A 20,513-nucleotide genomic window follows, 5' to 3' on the forward strand; every position below is an offset into this window, starting at 1 on the left:
CTAAGAGAAATTTCTCAATCCCTGTCAGATAGGGCTGATTTACGCCCTAGAGCAGTACAGTTAACATCTCTTCATTGTAGCTGTGACTGTTCTTCCCATCCCTAGAACGGTTCACTTATCTTGTTTATCCTAACAGGCTTTTGGTTTATACGATATCCTTTGGTGGTATACACCAGAAATGGTGATTTAGAAGTATTATATACTTTGGCTTTCAAACTACTCCTTATAACAAGTCATTGTGTCAAAGGGTAATGGTCAAGCATTATTTTGCACATCTACATCCTACCTCCTCTAACTGACCCCTTGGAACAGTGCTACATGAATATTTTCTGTTCAGCTTCATAGAAATATTTTTCAATCACTCTCCTTTGACAGGAGGCCACAAACTGATTATTCCAGGTGAATTTGAGCACCAGTTTAATAACATCCTTTGTGTCATTGACACAGTATTGCAAAAATCTGTGGCATTTTTCTTCTGCCCAACACTAAGCATTAAGAAGGCGTGCAAGTTCAAATAAAATATTGTTGAAATCTTCCTCTCCACCTTAATAAATATAGTAAATTTACAATCCAGTAACATGAACAAGTAATTTGATTATTCTGTCTAACATGCATATTCTTGAATTTATCAACATCATCTGCTATGCTTCCCTTTCACCCAGCTTTCTTGGATTCCCTTTACAATTTCTCAGTCTTCTTCAACCTTGCCTAATCCAAATACTTTTGCATCATTAGCAAGTTTTGGCACACCATCATTCATCTAGTTTATTAGATCACCAACATTCATGTTCACCACCCTCTTTTCAGAGGTGTTTATACATCACATAATGTAATTTTAGGTTTACAGTGTTACTGACAAAATAAAAAAGTATTCTTAGTCATAAGGACAGGTAGACTGATTGAGAATTAGAAAGGAGAGCTGCAGTTTCCAGAAGACATGCTGGGTGTTGAGCAAAGCTCTGTACCTAAACTCTTTACATGAGCAGAAAATAAGACTGTCACAATGGGTACAGGACATCAGAGGAGTCAGCATTCTCCTCTTCCCAAGCCAGCATGTATTAGGTCACATACCCAACATCCTCCAGAAAAGTCCTTTGGTCAGAAAACCTCCTTAATGTTAGCTAAATTTACAGTCACTTAGGTATTGACATATAGCTGACAATAAGATATTCAACTGCTTATTAGGAACAGCCATGATAAAGTAGGAAATACATTTTAGAACAAATATGCACTTCTTTTTACATGCTTTGTGCTGCACCATAATCTTGTGCCCCTAATTCCTTTCACATTCCTGATTTCTCTGCATTCCTCCCGACAGACTAAAGGAAAGGGGAAGAGTCATGGACTGCAGTTCCTGCTCCTGAGGCTCTCTCCATATTGGTGAGGAGCCCTATCCCTTCAGAGATGTGACATGCCTCCTCACCCATCACCTCTTCAGCTCCACATGCACAGCAAACCAAAAGTTTTTAAGGAGAACAAGGGCACCCCATGGGACAGGCTACCCTTTTTCTGGACATGGACTGAATCCAGCACAACCAAAAGAAGCTGCACCTGCCCACTGAGTTTTAATGTCCCCTGCACCAGGCACAGGAGAATACGGGTTAGACAATGAAACCAAAATCATACTTTTACCACAAACCTGGACTTCAGCTCAGGTGTACCTCCATTTCTTTAGGAACTACTCTTTAATTCTTACTTTTTAACATATATTTTTAGCATATATTTTTAATTTCATAGGTGGAGGAAGCAGCTTTCATGAAGTCAGCAGCTTTCATGAAGTCTCTTAATAGAAAACCAGTAGATTTTAAAAAAGGAACCTGACTTTTTCACATAAAACTTCAGAGAATCTTGTGCACAATCTTGTACCATACTCCCTCCTCACAGGAGGAAAAATCTACGTGGTACTGCTTTATTTTCAAAAATCAGGATCTGTTTCAGTGGAACTCCACAAAGCGTAATAGGTGAAGGTATGCTGTACTTCACAGTGGACTTAGACAAAAAATACTTTTATGGTGTTTACTCAGCATAAGAATTAGGCCTTTACTGAAATCTTCTTACAACTGAGCTGAATACACACGCACAAATATGCTGCATACTAAGTATTATAGCCTGACTCCTGCAAGGACATGTACACATGTTTATTAGTACATATATAAAAGAAATCCCATGGTTTCAAAGGCACTACTCATGAACGTGAATTGAAGCACATGGGTGGGTCTTTTCAGGGCTAAGACATTTATGCTGCTGAGCAACACTGCATGCTGAAAACTTTGTACCTGTTGTATACTACCAGCAGTTTATACAGTCCCCCCTCAGCTGAAAAACCCTTGCAACAGAAGATTTGCTTCCAGCTGAGGAGATGGAGTGCATCCACACTTTTCATACTGCATATACCTATCCTAAATGTAAATTCATATTAAAATGAGCTACTTAAGTAACAATTAATCAAACGCAGCCTCACTGCATATAAAGAGAAACAGAATGAAGAGCAGCAGATTAGCTCAACAGCATCAAATAAACATAGAAAAAGGAAGCCATAGAGTTATCAGAACTATGCACACAACTCTATTTGTGTGTATATATGTAAAATATTTTCTCCATGATTGGAGGAGCCACTGTTGGCCAAAGCAATTTGCTAAGTGGATAAGAGTAGATGCATTTCATAGAAAGCCATTCCATGCCTAAGTTACAATAACTGACTCATGAGCTTCTGCTGGACAAGAATGACCAGGAGAAAAGTCAGTCATTAGTACTAACACTGGTTGCTAATTAACTCTCATGAACAACGCTGCACCAAAGCTACTTCTGCTACTATTACAGAAACATTTAAAAGGCACGTGTAAAACTCTAAATATAATGTACATACAAAAGCTCATATTGCTCGGTACAGAGATCAGCCCAGCAGCCCTCGCTCTGGCCTTGGTCTGCACCACTGGATTCCTTGAGGATGCATCAAGACAGACATGCTTTACAGCTTCTCACACACAAATGCACTGGCAGAACTGATGTCCCACAAGCTCTGCCACAGAGGGACTATCTTTAGGGACTATCTTTTAGCTGATGGACTGTGCTTCAGCCCGTAAGTTTGCAAAGCTCCCAAGTTTTGTATCATGACCTGTGAGATATACACAAGTGCCCTCTGTCTGTAAGTAACCCTGGCACAGCCTTCCAAAGATACAAGAAAGGGTTCAAGTACTGCCAATAACAGAACAGGTCCTAAAGCTTATTGGCATTACTATAATATCAACACACACTCTATTTCATACCACGTAACAAGTACTAGACGTCAGCAACAAAATCCCCAGAGGACAAGTGCAAAAGCTGTTTAATCTGCATTTTGTCACTCATATTTGATGGGACATCCTCAGCTGGACAAGAAGAACACAGTTCCTGCTGGGACTGCCTTCCCTCACATCCCTCCTCAAAAAGAGCTCTCTCCTCTCATAATATGGGAGTTGGCAGGTGGTGACTTGTGCTTTTGGGGGGGAGCCATTTTATACGAATATTTTTCCAAAATCCGAAGAATGTGAGAGTGCTTTTGGAACAACCAAACCTTGTAGCAACTACCTGCATAGAGTTTAAAGAAAAAAAGAACTGGCTTCTGGTAAAAGCATTTCTGCTATGGTTCCAGGCTACATGCCAAAAATCGCAGAAAACTTCTTGGGCAACAACATATTGAATCTGAGCCTTTTACAGGTCACTGTTCCCACCTTGTTAAAGTTACAAACAACCAAAGAGTTGCTTATAATGGAAACATATGAGTATTTTGTGCAAATCAGAGAGATAAAACATACTCGATAAGAAAGCTCCGGCACACATCACATCCACATACCGCACATACATTATGTAACTCTCGTCCCAAATACACCCCAATAAAGTGAGCCGGTTTGAGATCTTAACAATTCATCGACTTCGCCACATCAGAAGCGAGAGCAGATGTCACTCTTCCCTGCCCCGCCGCGATCTTTGCAGCAGCAGCAGCCGGCGGAGTTACAGACTTGCCGAAGACGGCCAGTTTAGGCTTGACTGTAACTAACAAAGAGCAAGGTAAAGCCCCGGGCGGGGGGGAAGGCAAACACGGGCATGCCGCGATGTAAATAGGGGCAGCCCAGCGCGGAGCCCTGCCCGCTCCTCGCTATTTACAAATACCTCTTGACTAGACAAATGCCGTGTTATATACGAGTGTCTAACATTAAATTCGCGGGCTGGACGGACCGTCCGGGGCTCGCTTATCGCAGGTCACCGCCTGGCATTTGTAACCCAAGCGCGGGGCTATTTTGGTGGCTCGCAGAGCGATGCACGCCCGGCAGAGCTGTGCTAGCCCGCTGCAAACGCTGCCCACCGCAGGCTCCGAGTGCTCGGGCTGTTCCAAAGTCTGCGCGGGGACGCTCCCGACCCAACTCGAGCGAACTCCGGCGGCGGCTCCTTACCTGCGGGGCGGCTCGGGCTTTGTGCGGCGCCGGGCGCTGCGGGGGGAGAGCGGCTCCCGCCGCCCCGGCCCGGCCAGCGCGGGGAACTCCGGCGGGGCGGCCGGGAGAGAGAGAGAGGGAGAGAGGGAGAGGGAGAGAGGGAGGGCGCTGCGGCCGCCGGTGGCGGCGCGGAGGGCCGGGCGCCCCGAGCTCCTGCTGCCGGCCGCGGGGTGCGGGAAGGAGGGAGGGAGGCAGGGCGGGAGGGAGGCAGGGAGGGAGGGGACTGGTGTCCCGCGGGGGCGAGCGGGGCCGGCGGGCGGGCGAGCCGGAGGCGGCGGGGCCGGGGCCGGGCTGGGGCCGGGGCGGCGCGGGGAGTCACGGCCCAGGAATGCCAGGAATGTGGGGCGGCCGCTGCGGCCGCGGGGCCCGGAGACGTCGGGGACGCGACTTGGGATTTCTTTTCTCTTTCTCCTTCTTTTTTTCCTTTTTTTTTTTTTTTTTTTTTTTTTTTTTTTTTTTTTTTTTTGGTTTTGTGGTTTTTTTGGGTTTTTTTTTAAACTCTTACCCCCTCCCCAAGGAAGGAGGAGGAGGGTTGAAACCCACCCCGCGGAGGAGGGAAAAGGAGGGAGGAAGAGGAGGGCGCAGGCTCCTGCCAATCCGGGCGGGTGCCGGCGGCGGCTCTCCCGAGGAGGGCAGAGCTGCCAGGTGCGGGTGCCGGCCCCTTCCCTGCCCTTTCCCGGCCCCTTCCCGGCCTCTTCCCTGCCCTTTCCCGGCCCCTTCCCGGCCCTCCCGCCGTGGGGCTCCGCGCACGTGTCGGCCCGGCCCGCCCGGGAGCACCGGGAGAGCAGGAGGAGCATCCCCAGACAGACTTTGGGAAGGGGCAGGCGGGGAGCTGCAACAGGCTCTGCCCGCGTGGGCCTGGAAGCGCCTGAGATCCTCCTTCCAGCCCTCCCGCAGGAAGGCGCGGTGCCGCCTCGCTTCTCTGAAATCACTTTTCTGCCCTTTCCTAACTCCCCGTCCCTCTCCCGCAGCCTTGTGCGGCAGCATCGTTTCTCGCCATTCCTCCCTGTGCCTGCTTTTGCTCTTCCCATCTCAGCCCTTTCGGTCTCCTGCTTAGTGTGTGGCCCTCGCTTCCAGAAGAGTGGTTATCCCTGCTCTTCCAGCTGCACAGAGGGTAAAATACCCGAGATGGAAAAACACTCATGATGCCACCGTCGTGCTTCTGTGCTTTGCTGGAAATCAAACAGAAGAAAACCCGAAGTTGGCGTAAAACTTGGTGGTTTGTAATTACATGAAATGCCCAGAACTTGGCAGATGTGGGAAAGCCCATCTGATGCCTGGTGGAAATGGCAAAAGGAGCAGGGAACACATCACGCTGTAGGAGTATTGTCAGGAAGGTTGAGGCTACCAACAATGTTGAATACATCGCACCAAATTAAGTACACTTAAGAGCAATGTGAATATTAGAAATTATGTGTAGATGCTCTTGTGCATCATAGCTAATGGGCAATTTGCAAAATTATTTTTGCCTTAAAAGCTGCACATATTTAAAATTATCCACATTCCCAAACCAATCCACATTCTAGAAAGTGTACAAATACCTCTAGTACCATCTACAGAAATGTCAGAGGCAGGTGTCCCTTTAAAACAACTGTGACACTTTGAGCAACTTAAGGACTCTTGCAAACAGGGGAAATTATTAAAAATAGAGATAAATGATAAGTGATACTGGTTTTGAGTTGCTGTTACTGTTTGTTTCTTGTACACCTTACTGAAGGAGTAAGTGAGCAGATTCACTGGAGTCAGGATTACTCAGATTATTAATGGCAAGAGGATCAGGAGCTGAGAGAGGGAGAAATAGCACAGATTCTTGATTTTGATAGATAAGTAATTGTATTAAAACACTGTACATGGAATCACAAGCCTATGTCTTACCTCTGGCATAATAATATTATAATTACATTTTGCAAGCACTCCTTTTCATCTGAGACTCTCAAGCATTTTACAAGCACCACACCTTAATGAAGTAAGTAATTATCCCCATTTTACATATGGCTACACTGAGGCACTAAGAAGTGACACCATTTAGGATTTAAACTTGAAGTGTACTTGACCATGTGTAGATACGAGAGCTTAGTGTAACAACGTGGAAGAAATATCAAGTGTCAGAATTAGATGATAAAATGGATCATGGAGCTGCTGTGCTCTGAACTGATACAGAAAAAGGATTACCTTACTGAGTAGAAAGCTGCAAAAGAGGGTAGAACGCATCAAAACTAGGGTTTAACTTGATTCCTGTCCTGTCCTCCCCATGATGGGCCAGGTGTAAGGATGCTGTTTTTAACACGGTAAATACTCACTTTTGCATCTGTGCCTCAAGGTGGTGTACTGGCTCCCTAAAGCCTTGTAGTCGGATTCCTGGTTTGCAGCTGGTCGCTTTCACTTTCTCAGGTCTCTCTGCATTTGAAGTAAACTTATTTAGGGAGCTTAACTCCAAAGGAAACGATGTTGCAAGAATCACTGACATGCTGAAGGATGGGTAGATCTGGGGTGGGGGGAGGATTTGACGTGTTGGTTACCTGCAGGATTGGGCTCCCTAGAAGAAATAAAATTAACTAGAATAAGTAAAATCATACTGCTTTTCAGCAAGAGCAAGGTCAGCTCAATAAACTGCACAAAATAAAATGCATTGCAAATTTACCCAATGAAGAGAAGCTCCCGAAACTGGGAATGGCGATGATCATCACTTTTCATGAGATTACTTAATGCAGTGATTAATATCTGTATTAGAGTTTCAGAGATTGTAGCAGTAGGTGCTTTAAAACACCAAACTTTCCAGGCATTATAGCCAGCCCCTGCAAAGAGGTTTCCATATGCAAATCTGCTGTGTTGGTGCTCCTACAGTTTTCTAGGACCATTTAGACCTGCAATCTTTGCATATATCTTTGTTCCTCAAGAGCAGTCAGGAGTATATGAATTTGGGATTAAAACTAACCATTCTTATCTGCTAGCTGGAGAGTGATTTAAAAAAAGACTAAAACCAGCTTAGGTGTTACTCAAACTGTTTCAAGAATTGGAGGTAAAAATGATACAAATTATTGATTTGGTTCCAAATACCTGTGCTGGTTCAAATTTTTCCAGAAAACTTTGATGGGTAATCTTCTATCAGTCATATATGGGCTGGATTATGTATTGTCTTTCTGTGCTGCTAGGGAATTTTGCAGCAATTATTTTTACCTGAAAACATGACCTCTGAATTATTACCTGAAAACATTTACCTCTGAATTATATTTAGAGATTTTTATTGACTTGCTGTAGTGACTTATGGAGTCTATCTCAAAAATATTTCCTCTGCTCTGGTATAATTAAATTTTTAGACTGGATCGTTTTACAGTATCAACAGGATTATTGTATTAAGTGCTCTACAAAATAGATTAAATATCCAAATAACATACAAATAGAAGCATCTCAACAAACGGGAAATAACTCACTGGCATTGTACTTTACCTCAGTTACCTTAGCTACCAGTTTTTTGGCTGTTGTTGGGCATGTATCAGCACATCCCTGTGTCTGTTTTCTTGTCTGAAAATTGAGATAATGATAGTGATCTTAAGAAGGTGCTTTTTGATTTCCAGATGAAAGCAATATATAGGAGAGAGACATTATTTATTTTTCTTACTCAAATTTTGGATTTGGTAGGCCTGAATGTTTTCTGAAGCTCCTGTGAAAATAAAGCCCAACATCATTCAGCTTGGCCAAATGGTTAACTATCATGAGAGGAAAACTGACTTTATCTATGTCACAATATAGGAGACATTTATTATGAAACTGTGCAAGGAATTTTGAAGTGGCTTAGCAGCTTGATAGCAAAACCTTTATTAAACATATTTTGAGTGTGTTAAAGAATCTTGTTATAACATGGAAAAATCTCAGTCCTTGTTGGCTGGTGAAACCAAGTCATAACCTGTTTCATACAAAACTGTCTTTAAAGTGTGCTTAAGCAACAGCTGGTGGTTTCTCCTGTGAACAGTAGATGATGTTTAATTAGTTTTACAGTCATCTACATTACAATCAAATCAAAGAATGCAGTTGCAACACATTCCCAATTTGTATTGTAAATGTGACCTTAACTGTGTTCCTAAAATCTCTGTCATGTGCTACAGCTGGGTACACTGACCTGATTGTAATGTAAGTAGAAACTTAGTGCAGTAGCAGCAATTCCCATTCCTAAAATCATATTAGTTCTTTATAAATTGATACTTTTAATGTTTGAAGCTTACCACAAAAAAAAAAAAAAAAAAAAAAAAATTACTTCTCTAGTATTCAGTGCTATCATTAATTATTCAGTTTAATAGTGCTTCTCAAAATCATCTCTTAGAAAAGGAATTTGGATTACACAACCTTGGAAAACAAACCTGTTGCCACCAAACATGAGCTAACATGTTACAGTACTCTATGGCTTATCACAAGTAAGCCAGCACCCAATTTTGTAGTCCAGAAAAAGTCTTGGTTGATTATCTGTGCAAATAAACTATGCTGTGTTGAATATTTTAGTTTGCTTAGAGTTGTATTCTGCCTGAGGACTTGTTTAATACCTGTGTCTCTTTTCAGCTCTCAAGTGATGCCAGTAAAACAAAAAACTTTTTTTTAGTATTTGTGAATAAAGTAATGAACTTTTGATTCCATGGTTGCCAGTATTACAAAGGGGTTTGGGACCATCAATGTGGCTTACTATGTAACTGTTACTGCTGTCCAACCACAGAATGAACCTAATTTTTACAGTTTCCATGGATTACCAACTTGGATATTTTAGAATGTACCATTTAGCATGGTACTGATGCCTGGAATGCTGACCTGAAACAGAGACTGGACAGAGCTAGAGAATAAAGTAGGTATTTATTGAAAGGCTTTCAGGATCCACCTTGGGCAGGACAGAAGCCTGACCAAGGTTGCACCCAGAGTCTGCTACAAATCGCCACACACGAATGGCTGACTGGCCACGAGGTCTTACATTTTTATCAGTTTTGGTCCACTGCATATTGGGGTTTAATTGTCCAATTACAGATTCAGGTTGTGAGGTTTCATCCTTCTTGTTCCTCCCTTCAGTCCACTGTTGTTTATGCTTTTGAGCCTGAAAGTTCTCCTTGGTTTTCAGCAGAAAAGGATTTGTTTCATCTACCTACCCTGTGAAGAGAGCTTACTGGCACTTAATATGAGGCTCAGACCTACATCTTTTGGCAACATAGAATCTGCAAATATGAAAGCTAATGCTTAAGCCATCAGTATTAGGTCTTCAAATTTCTGAAAACACTGGCCTCTTGAAAAAAGAAAAACCAACCCAACCCCCCCCCAAAATTACTAGCTTTTAGCAGAACTTGGTTTTTCATTGTGCCTTGAAGTCACTACACGCCACTGATTTGTAGATGCTTTAGCATCTGCCCACTTCTGATAATCTTCATGCATCTCAGCATAGATTTATGTGTCTGACTGTGGGCACCCCATTGAAAATACTTTGTCACCACTGAGAGGTAAATGGTTTCTTGAGAAAGCAAAGAGCTAATGTTATAATCTAAAATGTGGGTTCAGACTGTCTCAAACCTGTGTAACTTGAATTGAGCCATTTAATGTTTGCTTATCTCTCTGAAATGGGTGCAAGACCATGTTTGGCTATGAAAGCACTCCAAAACTCCAGATTTTAAAGTTTTCTGAAATAATTTTCTGAACTGTACTGTAAAAGAATAAAGCCTCACCTAGATAGGTCTCAGCTTTTTGGAATCTTTATATTGTTTCTAAAAGAGCTCTGATTCTTATTCTCACTTTTGGTCAAAACAAACAGTGAACTTGCTCTGAGTTAGAGCAATTTGGCATGCTGAGAGGTATATATATAAATATTATTTTCTATGCTGACTGTCATTTATGCGATAAGCTAGATGCTCTGGAAAGACTTGAAATACATAAAAACATTTTCCTGGAAAGGATTAATACAAAAATAGTATAGGAAATATCAATAAAACTGTTGGCATTTAGACTTGGAAAAGTTGAGGAGATAAAATGATAACCCAAGTCATTAAGATGTAGAGAGCAGTTGTTTCCTCCTTCCAGACTTAGTCTGTTGGATCATTTCAGTTAGTGGCTCATAAACTCTGGCTGTTGGGGATGGGTTTCCTACTACAATTTTTTGGGTGACTGAAAACTCCCTGTAGAGTTTACCTGTAAAAAGAAGTAATGTTGTGGTGGTTATGGTGAGTGTGGGATAAGGAAGTGTACTTTTGTCAAAAATAATCAAACTTTTCACAGAGAAACACTGGAGGATTTTAGAGACCACATTAAGATAGGTGGAGGCTAATAAGTGATTTGATTAGTTTGTCATGAATGGTGTAAGGGATGTTCTTCATTATCTCACTGCATAAAAAAGTATTTTATGCATGCATATACATATAAATTCATATATACATATTTTACAAATATATGTGTATAGTAAATAACAATGGAATTTCCTCCCAATGAATTCTTGGGTGTTGGAAGACCAATATTTCAGCTTAAATCCTGGGTTTCAAGCTGCAGACACACTGTGGACCTGGCCAGGTTAAGTCAGATGGCAAGCAGTCAGCAGGACACAAGTGAGGTAAAGACTTAATCTTTTAACAGCAAAAATGATGAGTGGAAAGGCTTCTCTAAGTCTTGCACTGAGCAAGAAATTGGAAGCTGAACAGGAGATAGCGGCAGATAAGCCATCTGATACATGAAAGAATTCAGTGTGCTGAACATGTCCTTTAGTGTTCTAAGAGTGAGGAAAAGGTATTCTTTCCAGGATGATCTAGTAGTGTGCCCAAGCAGGTGGAATGCCATGGAGAAGAGTATCCAGTACCTGAGAGAATTACCTGTGCTCAAGGTAATCTATAGGGATTCAAAGAGAGCAGTCCCATGTAAATCCAGATGAGATCTGTTGTACACAATCCATGAGGCAGAAGTTTGTACAGAGCTGTCTTTATCCGCTTCTGGGGCAAAAACCCCAAAAAACCAAACCAAACCAAAAAAGTTTATATTGTTCATATTGTTTTTGTTTTAGAAGCCTCATTTATTTTTAAGTGTGTGGACACAACCTCAGCCTCTGTGAATGGCGTGTGCAAATGCAGAGACCCGCTGTGCAAGTACTTCAGAAGGTACACCCATTTGTCAACAGTCAGTCAAGGTCGTCTTTTGCCAGAAGGAAAAATCATGCCAAACACAGTCCTGATTGGTGGAATTTATTTAAGGGTGAATGAAGCAGAAATTTGGAGTTTCTTTAAATGATACAATACTGCATATTGTGAGGTGAAAGTAATTACTGACAAAACTGGTGTTTCCAAAGGGTATGAATTTGTATCTTTCCTGGACAATGTGAATGTTCAAAAAATAATGGAAACACAAATTAACTGCCATGAGAAAAAGCTAAAATTGGGGCAAATGATTAGAAAGGAACAAAACTCGAATTCTTATGTGCATCCCTGATCATAACAAAGGAGGAACAAAGTATGAGCCCAAGACTTTAATTTGGGTAGTTCATAGGAAGGGGATGTTCAAACTGAAGATTAAGCATAGCAAGAGCAGCCATGATAAATAATCAAGAATCTATAGAAGATAAATGATCAAGAATAGAGAAGCCAACAAAGAAGCAAAACTTGGACTTGTGAAGGCAATCATGCAGATATCATGGCTGGCTACTACTGGGAGAGATGGCCTTTGCAGAAAAGGGAAATTAAAAGGCAGTGAAAAAGAAAAGTTAATAAAGTAGTAAAAGGTGATAGAGGGAGAAAATTATTGAATGTAAGCCAAAGAAAAAAAACAAACCTTAGAGAGGTCTGACAAGAAATAGAAGTAACCTAACTTACTAGCTGGCATTTTCTAAATGCCTCATTTTAAAAAGGTGGTGGTAAAGGTGAGTCAGAGATGGCTATAAAAAAGTACATCTTTTAGTTTATATGTAGTACACTTCTCTCTTAACTCCTTTTCTCTCAGATTAGAAGAGAATTACATTCACAGTAGATGTACTTGTATGTGGTTAATCATACAGTTCCAACAAAAGTGGGGGCCAAAGGAGATGCAAGCTATACATCCATGAAAGTTAGGGAATAGTGGACCAGGAAGCATACATGTTCCCATCTTACCAAATGCGCTTTGAAATCTGATAGCTCATTGCCCACAAGATATAACAGTGATTGATTGTATAATGAATGTGTTTCTTTGTGTTAACCTATGTAGCATGAAACATTCGCTTGGTATTATCATTTCTAGCTGGCAACAGAATGATAAAGAGAGGGAAAACACCATTAAAGAAAAAAAGTGTTCCAATCTTGTTTACAGTTTAGTTACCGGTAATTTGAAGCCCTAGACAATATGGACTTGATGTGTCAAATGCAATTGCTGTAATTATTTATCATTTTCTTAACTGTACATCAGCCCTTTAAGCATTATGCTAATGGATATACTCATAGTGTTTGAAAATAAGATTTTTAGAACAGGAAAGGAAGGCAAATACATTTTCACTACTGTAACTATTGCTATTGCTGCAAACCCATCTTCAAGTAGGATGGTGTGTGTTCACTTACATTAAAAATATTTCCTTTTAGATGTTTGGTTTCTTCCAATATACTAAAAAGTGTTATACTAACAAGTGTTAAACAAGTAACAAAACTAACATTTGCTAATATCAACTAACAAGCACCCTGGTTTTGAATCCTTTATATGGTTAAATAAAATACTATTGTTTGTGGTAGTGGGTCTATCTTTGTAAATGCTCAGCAGCTTTAAATCCAGTGGTTAACACTTCTGCAGAAGTTTGTAGATTATTAAAAAATTACAATAATATTATACTGCGTGTAAAGGTCAGAGAATACTTTCCTGTGATTAAACTTATTCAGAGTAATTGCCCTAAATATATCAGGGACTTAGCTGAAAGCAGAAGCTGTAAGATAGTTTTATCCCTGTAAAACACCCTGGTTATAAAACACAAGAATTCATTTATTGTGTAAAGGTTTCTTACTGTCATTGTGACAGATAGGTGAGAGGGATTAGAGCACAGGGACTTAGAGTCTTGTTACAGGATGTTTTACCTCATTTGAGCTGGTGTCCCCACAGCCCTCTTCACTCTCTCCTGCATATCCCCGTTCCACCTGCTGAGCTGGGACAGGCATTTATCTGACCAGACAATGCAGGAGCTTGCAACCCAATATATATGTGTACATGCTGTTGCTACCAGAAAGGTCTTTGCTTGACATAATACCCCTTACCTGTTTAACCCTCTCACCTGGCAGTTCAGATCAGTACCAAAGTTGTCAAAAAGAAGCAGTGGCAAGGTGGGGGACAGAAGGGAGGGTGGCAGTGTGGCAACATTGCCTGGAGGTGTTTTAAACTGCCAGGAGCCTCACCTGTGGGCCCCTATCCAGCACCTGCATGTGATTCACTGTGTCACCTTAGACAAGCCAGGTAACCTCAGTCACCTTCTCAGTACTAGGAAACCTCCCCACTGGTGTTCACTAGGCTGTACTAGCCAATGTGATCCCAAACAATAGAGCAACTGTAGGTATTTGATCCACTAATACATTCATCCAATTGACCCTAGCACAGCTGTCAGCATTGGCCCTTCAGTAACAGTTTCAATTTGTACATAAAAAAATACTGTAATACTCACTAAAGAAACACCTCCATCTCCTCTGGGAACAGAGTTACAATTTGTGATATGCTGTGGTCTGTGATTTTGTTAACAAACTGTGAAAAAAGATTGTGCAGGTCCCTTCAAACTTTTTAAAGAGCAAAAGGCAGTGGACAAATCTAAAGTGTAAGGTTCTCTATGCACCCCAATGGCATCCACCTTAACATTCATTCTGTTCAGCAAACAAGCTGTGTGTTCTGTGAAAAAAAATGTGAAGAATAGGGAATCTAAGGGTGTATAAACAACCAAATGTATTTTACAACAGTGGCTCGCTGGTTTTTATTAGTGCAGAATTAACCATGCAGCTGCAGTACTGACACCTAAACTGCCACCCTCTTCTCAGTTATTTTCCTGCATTGGCAGAGACGGGGAATTTTGTTTTCCAGAGGCAAGAGCCATCACTTAGTATAGGGTGGGGTTTGGGTGAGGCTAAGGAAAATGATCCATGTTCTCTTTCAAACCCAGCCTGGCAGAGTGTCTGCCTCTGGTGCCTCCACAGGGAAGTTGGGAAGGTGGAACCCCATCAGACAAAGAGTACTCAGCCCATTTATCTCTTTCCCTGGGTGAATGGGATTGCTCCAGCTCATCAAGTGCTCTTTGATGTGCAATATGTATTTACATATACACTTACATGAATTTGGCCTTTCCTGATGGATTCTGAGTCCAGCAAGGAAGAATATGGAGGAAAAGCTCCATCTGCTTTCTGCTTCTTGTAGTATCCAAGCAGGGGGAGATTTTCTCATCAGATATTCTTTTCCTTTCTTCCCATTCTGGTTTTGTTCCATCACATGCTCTGACATAAGGTGTAGCAATACAAATTTAACCTATAGTGGCTTTTGTATTCTACTTACTGTTCTGGTCCCTTACTAGAAATTGCAGTAAGGAATGCAGGTGAGAAAACGTAAATGGTGATGGTTGGCATTTGGCAAAAGCTGAATGGAATTTCAAGGACAGAGAAAACCAATTCACAAGACTTGAGATACTCTTTGCTCAAAATCATGGGGAACTCTAAAATAGGGGATTTTGAGAGCTTCTTAAAAAAAACTTATGAATTCTAGCCAGTAGAGAATAATGAAAATAATTACAAGTGTTTGACAAACTCATGGCTGCTGTTAACATCCTTTATAACTTGTTATTATTTTTTCAGAGTATCTGATTTTATTCTTGTATCTCATAATTCAAACTTGCTTTTACTAATATTTTTATTCTCATATTTACTTATGATAATTAATGTCTTGACACTAACGAACGTATTGTGCAGAATAAGTTGATGTGGCAAAAGATAAAGCTCCAGCTTATGAGTCTTTTTTATCTTTCATGATGATTAGTTAATTCCTGCAACAGTTACATAAATGTTTTCAAATATGAAAGAATTAATCTGTAAATCATTAACCCAGTACAAACCTGACCGTTCTTAGAAATCAGCTTCAGAAGAAGTGTTTTCTCATATTTAGGTTGACAACAGTGACCAGGATCCCTTCCTTTAGCCTCAGTTATCCAGATATTAATCACACTGCATCTTAAAAGCGCTGCATACACCAGCTGATTTTCATTTTTCATGACTTGTAAGAATGCTGGAGGCTGTCTCTACTCATTCATCCCTTTCTGGAAAATATGCCACCAGTTTTGGAAGCTGAAGCTGTTTCACTGAAGTTTTCCCTGAGGGATTAATCATGATGGACTGGTTTAAATGCTAGAGCTCCATGCCCATCAGTAATATCATCTGTAGAAAATGAAAACTCTTCAACTTCTACAATCGATTAAGTAGCATTTATTACTGTCCAGTAGGAAAGACTTACTGAAAGTAGCATATAATGAGTATTTTATTATTAAAGGACATTTGCCCCTTGTCCACCACACAGAGGATTCCCTTCAGTTCAGACTGGTTCTCAGCTTTCATTAATTATTTGGCAGTACTGTGTGAGGGTTTTCCATTCTTCTAAAGTAGCTCCCGCTCCACTGCTGTTCTGTGCTGTTCCCTCAGGAACACCTGCATAGAGTTCACCATGGAAATTTCTAGCCTGTTTGGTTGTTCTGGGGTTTTAAAATTGTTATTTGTGAAGAGGTATTTATGATGGACCAGTTCCATCAGTGCAATGGCTTGTTTTGTTCACGACACAGTTTGGAGATTATTTAACAATGTGCTGGCAAGTTTTTTGTGCCATATTTATTTATAAATAAATCAGAGCTCTCACCAGCCGACTGGTGAGCTGTTCAACTTCTCAGGGGAGATTTGTTTAACTCGATTTCCTAAATATGATTAAAAGAACCATGCTTGAGTAAATATTCTCAGAAGGATTATGAGAAGCAGGACATTTAAACAGGTAAAGTGAGAATCAGATTATAGAATCACAAGGAAAGGAACATTTTCCTGTAGGAAAGGAACTTCAAATCCAAAGCTCCCCTCAGGTCGGGGGGTAGGGAGGGGAATACCACAGGCCTTGAAAAACCAGTCACAGGTACCCAGGGAACTTGACAGCAACTTTAGAATCCTTCAGCCTTCGCTGTTGCCGTGTCCATTCTACGCTCTGTGTTAGACCATACTAACAAACTATTTGGGGCTTTTCGATTATGTTTGTATATCTGAGTGGAAGATTTGTAATATTGGCGTAAATTGCCTCCCCCCTTCCCCTTAAAAAAAAAAACAAAAACAAAACAAAACACCAAAAACCCCAAAAAACCAAAAAAAAAAAAAAAAAAAACCAAAAAAAAAACCAAAAAAAAAAAAAAACAAAAACAAACAAACAAAAAAAAAAACCACACACACACAAAAAAAAAACCCCAGCAAAACAAAAACTAAAGAAAAAAACGATCCCCAAGGCCCGGGAGCAGAACTGAATACGAAAGCACTTAGGGATCCTTCTGTTTATCTTTCCCAGTGAATGGGTGACGACCAGGGCAGCGCGTGGCCGTTCCTTTTCTCAAAACTCAGGCTCTCTTTGGGGTCAGGAGAGTGGGTTTGGACATGTGACACCGCCGTTACACCCCACAACTGCCGCCTCCATCCCCATCCCTTTCCCCACCCTCAGCCCCTTCCCGCCCCGCCCGACTGCGGGCACCGCCCCGCCCAGCTCTGGGCAACGGCCTCGGGGCCGCCGCGCGCCTGCGCCGCCGCCTCCAATGGAATTTGAACGCTTCCAAACCAGCCACTCAGAAGCGCAGGCGGCGCCGCGCTGCGCTCCCATTGGCGGTGAGGCCGCGGCCGCGTGGCCAGCGGCGTGGGGGCCGGGCCAATCAGCGCGCGGGGCCGCGGCATGGCGGGGGCGGGCACAAACGGCCGCGGGGCGGCGGTGCCGGGTTTGAGTCGCGGCGGGATCGCGGCCGGCCGTGAGGGGCTGAGGCACCACCGGGCTCGAGTCGCTGTCGCCGGGCTCCGGTGGGCGCTGAACAGTGAGTGAGCGGTCGGGCGCGGCGCTGACAGGCAGCTCCCCTGCCCCGTGAGGGCTCTCTCCGGCTGCCGTTGGTTGGTCTCTAGTTTTAGTTGCTCTGAGATGCCCCGAGCTCGGCCGCGTTGCTTTGAAAAGTAAATAAAGAAGCGTCGCTGACGCCTCGTACGGAGCCGTGTGTTTTCTCCACCCGAGGTGCAGCTGTCAAACGCAGCGCTAAGAGTATAAACCCCGTTGTTGTGAGGAGATTCGTTAGAGCCAGGTTTTACGATCTGCTCTTAACTGCACAGAAGTGTGTCAAACTAAATAGGGCATGTTTTAATTTTAAGGTGCTGCTTTGTTTGGTTCAGGAAGCCTGTAAGGTTGTGGGATGCTGTATTCTGATCGTTGCTAAGCTTGAAAAATGCAATTTCTTTAAAAGGGACGGTTACTTAACCTTTTGGAAGGTCTCATTGTAGTTGTCTTTGTGTTTCAGGCATAACCCTGTCCATTTGATGTGAAACAAGAGCCCGGCCGGTATGAGCTGGGCTGTGGAGGAGTGGAAGGAGGGCCTCTCCCCCAGAGTCCTGCAGAAGATCCATGAGCTGGAAAGTCAAGTGGATAAGCTTAAAAAGGAGCGTCAGCAAAGGCAATACCAGCTAGAGACTTTGGAGGCAGCTCTGCAGAAACAGAAGCAGAAGGTAACCCAAAATTTCGTTATCCATGCCTAACACTGTCATAACAGTTTATTTTCTGGTGGTTGTTGTTAGGAAATGGGTTAGCATTTTGCGTCTTTTCCCCGAGTGAAAGAAAAGGTATCACAGAATTATAAACTGTTTATATTCATCTTGCTTAATACTCGTAATGTTCTTCCCTATGTTTAGTTCTATTTGGTTGTTAATATAATCCCTGCTTCCTACCTGTTTGGCATGGTTGTCTATTTCTAGGCATTTATGTGTACTTTGAGGTTTTTCTACAGCTCTTTATGATTAGGAAAATAAACATTTCATTGTTATAGCTGTTAAAATCTATAACAACTGGGCCTATTTTATATACCAGAGCTGCACAGTTGGCAGCCTCTTCCTATTTCACCTTGCCTACAGATACCTATAATCTTTATTTATGTTATTCCTTAGTTTTTTCTTTGTAGAGACTAGGGGTTTAGGATTTGGTGGGTTTTTTTGTTTTCAGGGCTATAATTTTACACCTTGTCTAACTCTACCCTGTCAGTCCTCTAACCAGGGGACTAAAGACCTGGTTGGTCAGAGTCCTGATATGCTTCAGATCAGGAGTGACCCATTTGGTTCAATTTTGTTTTGTAATACTTGACTACAGCTCATGGACAATTTACAAAGGTTGCTTGTTATTGCTTTTAGATGGCTACAACTTCCTAGAAAACCTTAAGCCTAGCAATTATCTTTGAGTTTCTCCCCATCAGTTTCCAGGAAATTGTTTCAGCCATTCCAAGGAATTGCTGTGCTCCCCAAACAAAAAGAAGGGGTGCTTTAAAACTCTCAGAAGCAGCAGGTAATACAATTTTCAGTCAAAAGAAAAGCACTGTGCCAAAGATAATGCTCCTTTAGGGAGAAGAAGGACATCTTTCCTGCCAGACTCAGTCTTCAAACCTGTGGCCTTTGATAATTATTGTGCACACTTTGTGGAGTGAGCCAAGGTATTCTGGCTGCTGAAGACAGGCTGGAAGGGGAAGTGAGATTATCAGTGAAGAATGTGGACTAATAATGATGATTATTAATATTTAGAGATTGATGAATTTTTTTGAAGAGCTCATATCTCGTCAATAAATAGAAACTGTTAATGTCACTGAGTTGAATCTCAGGAAATGTGGGTTTTGTTCACACCCAAGAATATTTAAACAATGAGTACATCTGAGGTTTTTAGAGCTGTCAGGATTTTGAAGTGTTAGGAAGAAAATAACAGCATGTAAATTTTGTGTTACTAAAATGATAAATGCACCAAAGTATAGAGAGGAATTGATAACTTCAGATATGTCTCTATGTTCTAACTAGGTTGAAAATGAAAAAAATGAATCTACAATACTAAAAAGAGAAAACCAGAGCTTGATGGAATTGTGTGATAATCTTGAGAAAGCAAAGCAGAAAATTTCACATGATCTTCAAGTAAAAGAATCTCAGGTCAGCATTCAGTCAGGTCAGCTGAATTCCTGCAAGAAAGACATTGAAAGGCTTGAACAAGAACTGAAAAGGTGAGGACTTGCTGTATGTCTCTAACATATTTACCATGGTTATTTTGTCATTTTTTTGCTATTGCCTCATACATGTCCTAATAGAAACAAATAAAGAGGAAGCTGTGTTCCTCTTTTAATTTTAATTTTTCTTTGATTTTTGTGAAAAATAAAGAGTGTTGAGGTATTTCACTGCTGTGAGAAATAATACAACACAATTTATGGCATGTAGAAACACCAACTCTGTGCAACGAGTTGCTGAGATCCATCAGTGAAGAATCTAGGGAGATTCAAGAGGGTTGATAGAACCTTACTAATGTTCTCTGTATCTGCTGTCAAATGTTGGGACAAAGAGTTTGTGGGCTGAGGATATGTGTTCCATTTATCTTTTCCCAAAATTAAGTCTGGTTTGTTGAGTTGCCCCTTCCCATTATATTATTTTACATAAGTGTTCATTACAAAATATCAATTACTGCATGTACCTCATTCTCGGCAACCATTTGTGATTTTGTATTTGTCTGCATTTTGTTTGGTGTGTGGTCATTTGCCACTTCAGCCCAACTGATGGTCCTCTGGGAGAGGAGTTCTTGGCATTGAGCTGTAAAAGAGGGGGAAAATTAAAAATGTCATCATAAAAGTGATTTTGTGTTTTAGCTTTGACTCCTGTGTGCTTGACTAAATATGTTGGAAGTCTAAATAAAATACGTTCATATTTTTGTGTTATACCACCTAGAATTTTTCAGTGGACATGTTTTGACTTGTTCTTTAAGTTCTTAGAATCATATAATTTATTAGTGTATGTTAGGCTCTTAAAAATAGCTAATTAAATTTTTAGTTTCCATTAT

At 41.5% G+C, this 20,513-nt stretch overlaps 1 protein-coding gene across 1 annotated transcript in view; it reads left to right on the top strand.

Moving 5' to 3' along the window:
* Positions 1-18,004: 18,004 nt before the first annotated feature.
* Positions 18,005-20,513, top strand: part of CENPF (centromere protein F) — a gene marked incomplete at its 5' end in the record, with an annotated part of 33,124 nt that continues 30,615 nt past the window's right edge. Inside the window, 2 exons of the mRNA XM_083858529.1 lie at positions 18,005-18,166; positions 19,493-19,689. Of these exons, the coding sequence (XP_083714655.1) occupies positions 18,005-18,166; positions 19,493-19,689 (359 nt within the window). The remainder of the gene's footprint in view (positions 18,167-19,492; positions 19,690-20,513) is intronic.

Source organism: Zosterops lateralis, assembly GCF_965231275.1.
Source record: "Zosterops lateralis genome assembly, chromosome: 3".
In the NCBI taxonomy this organism is placed as follows: domain Eukaryota; kingdom Metazoa; phylum Chordata; class Aves; order Passeriformes; family Zosteropidae; genus Zosterops; species Zosterops lateralis.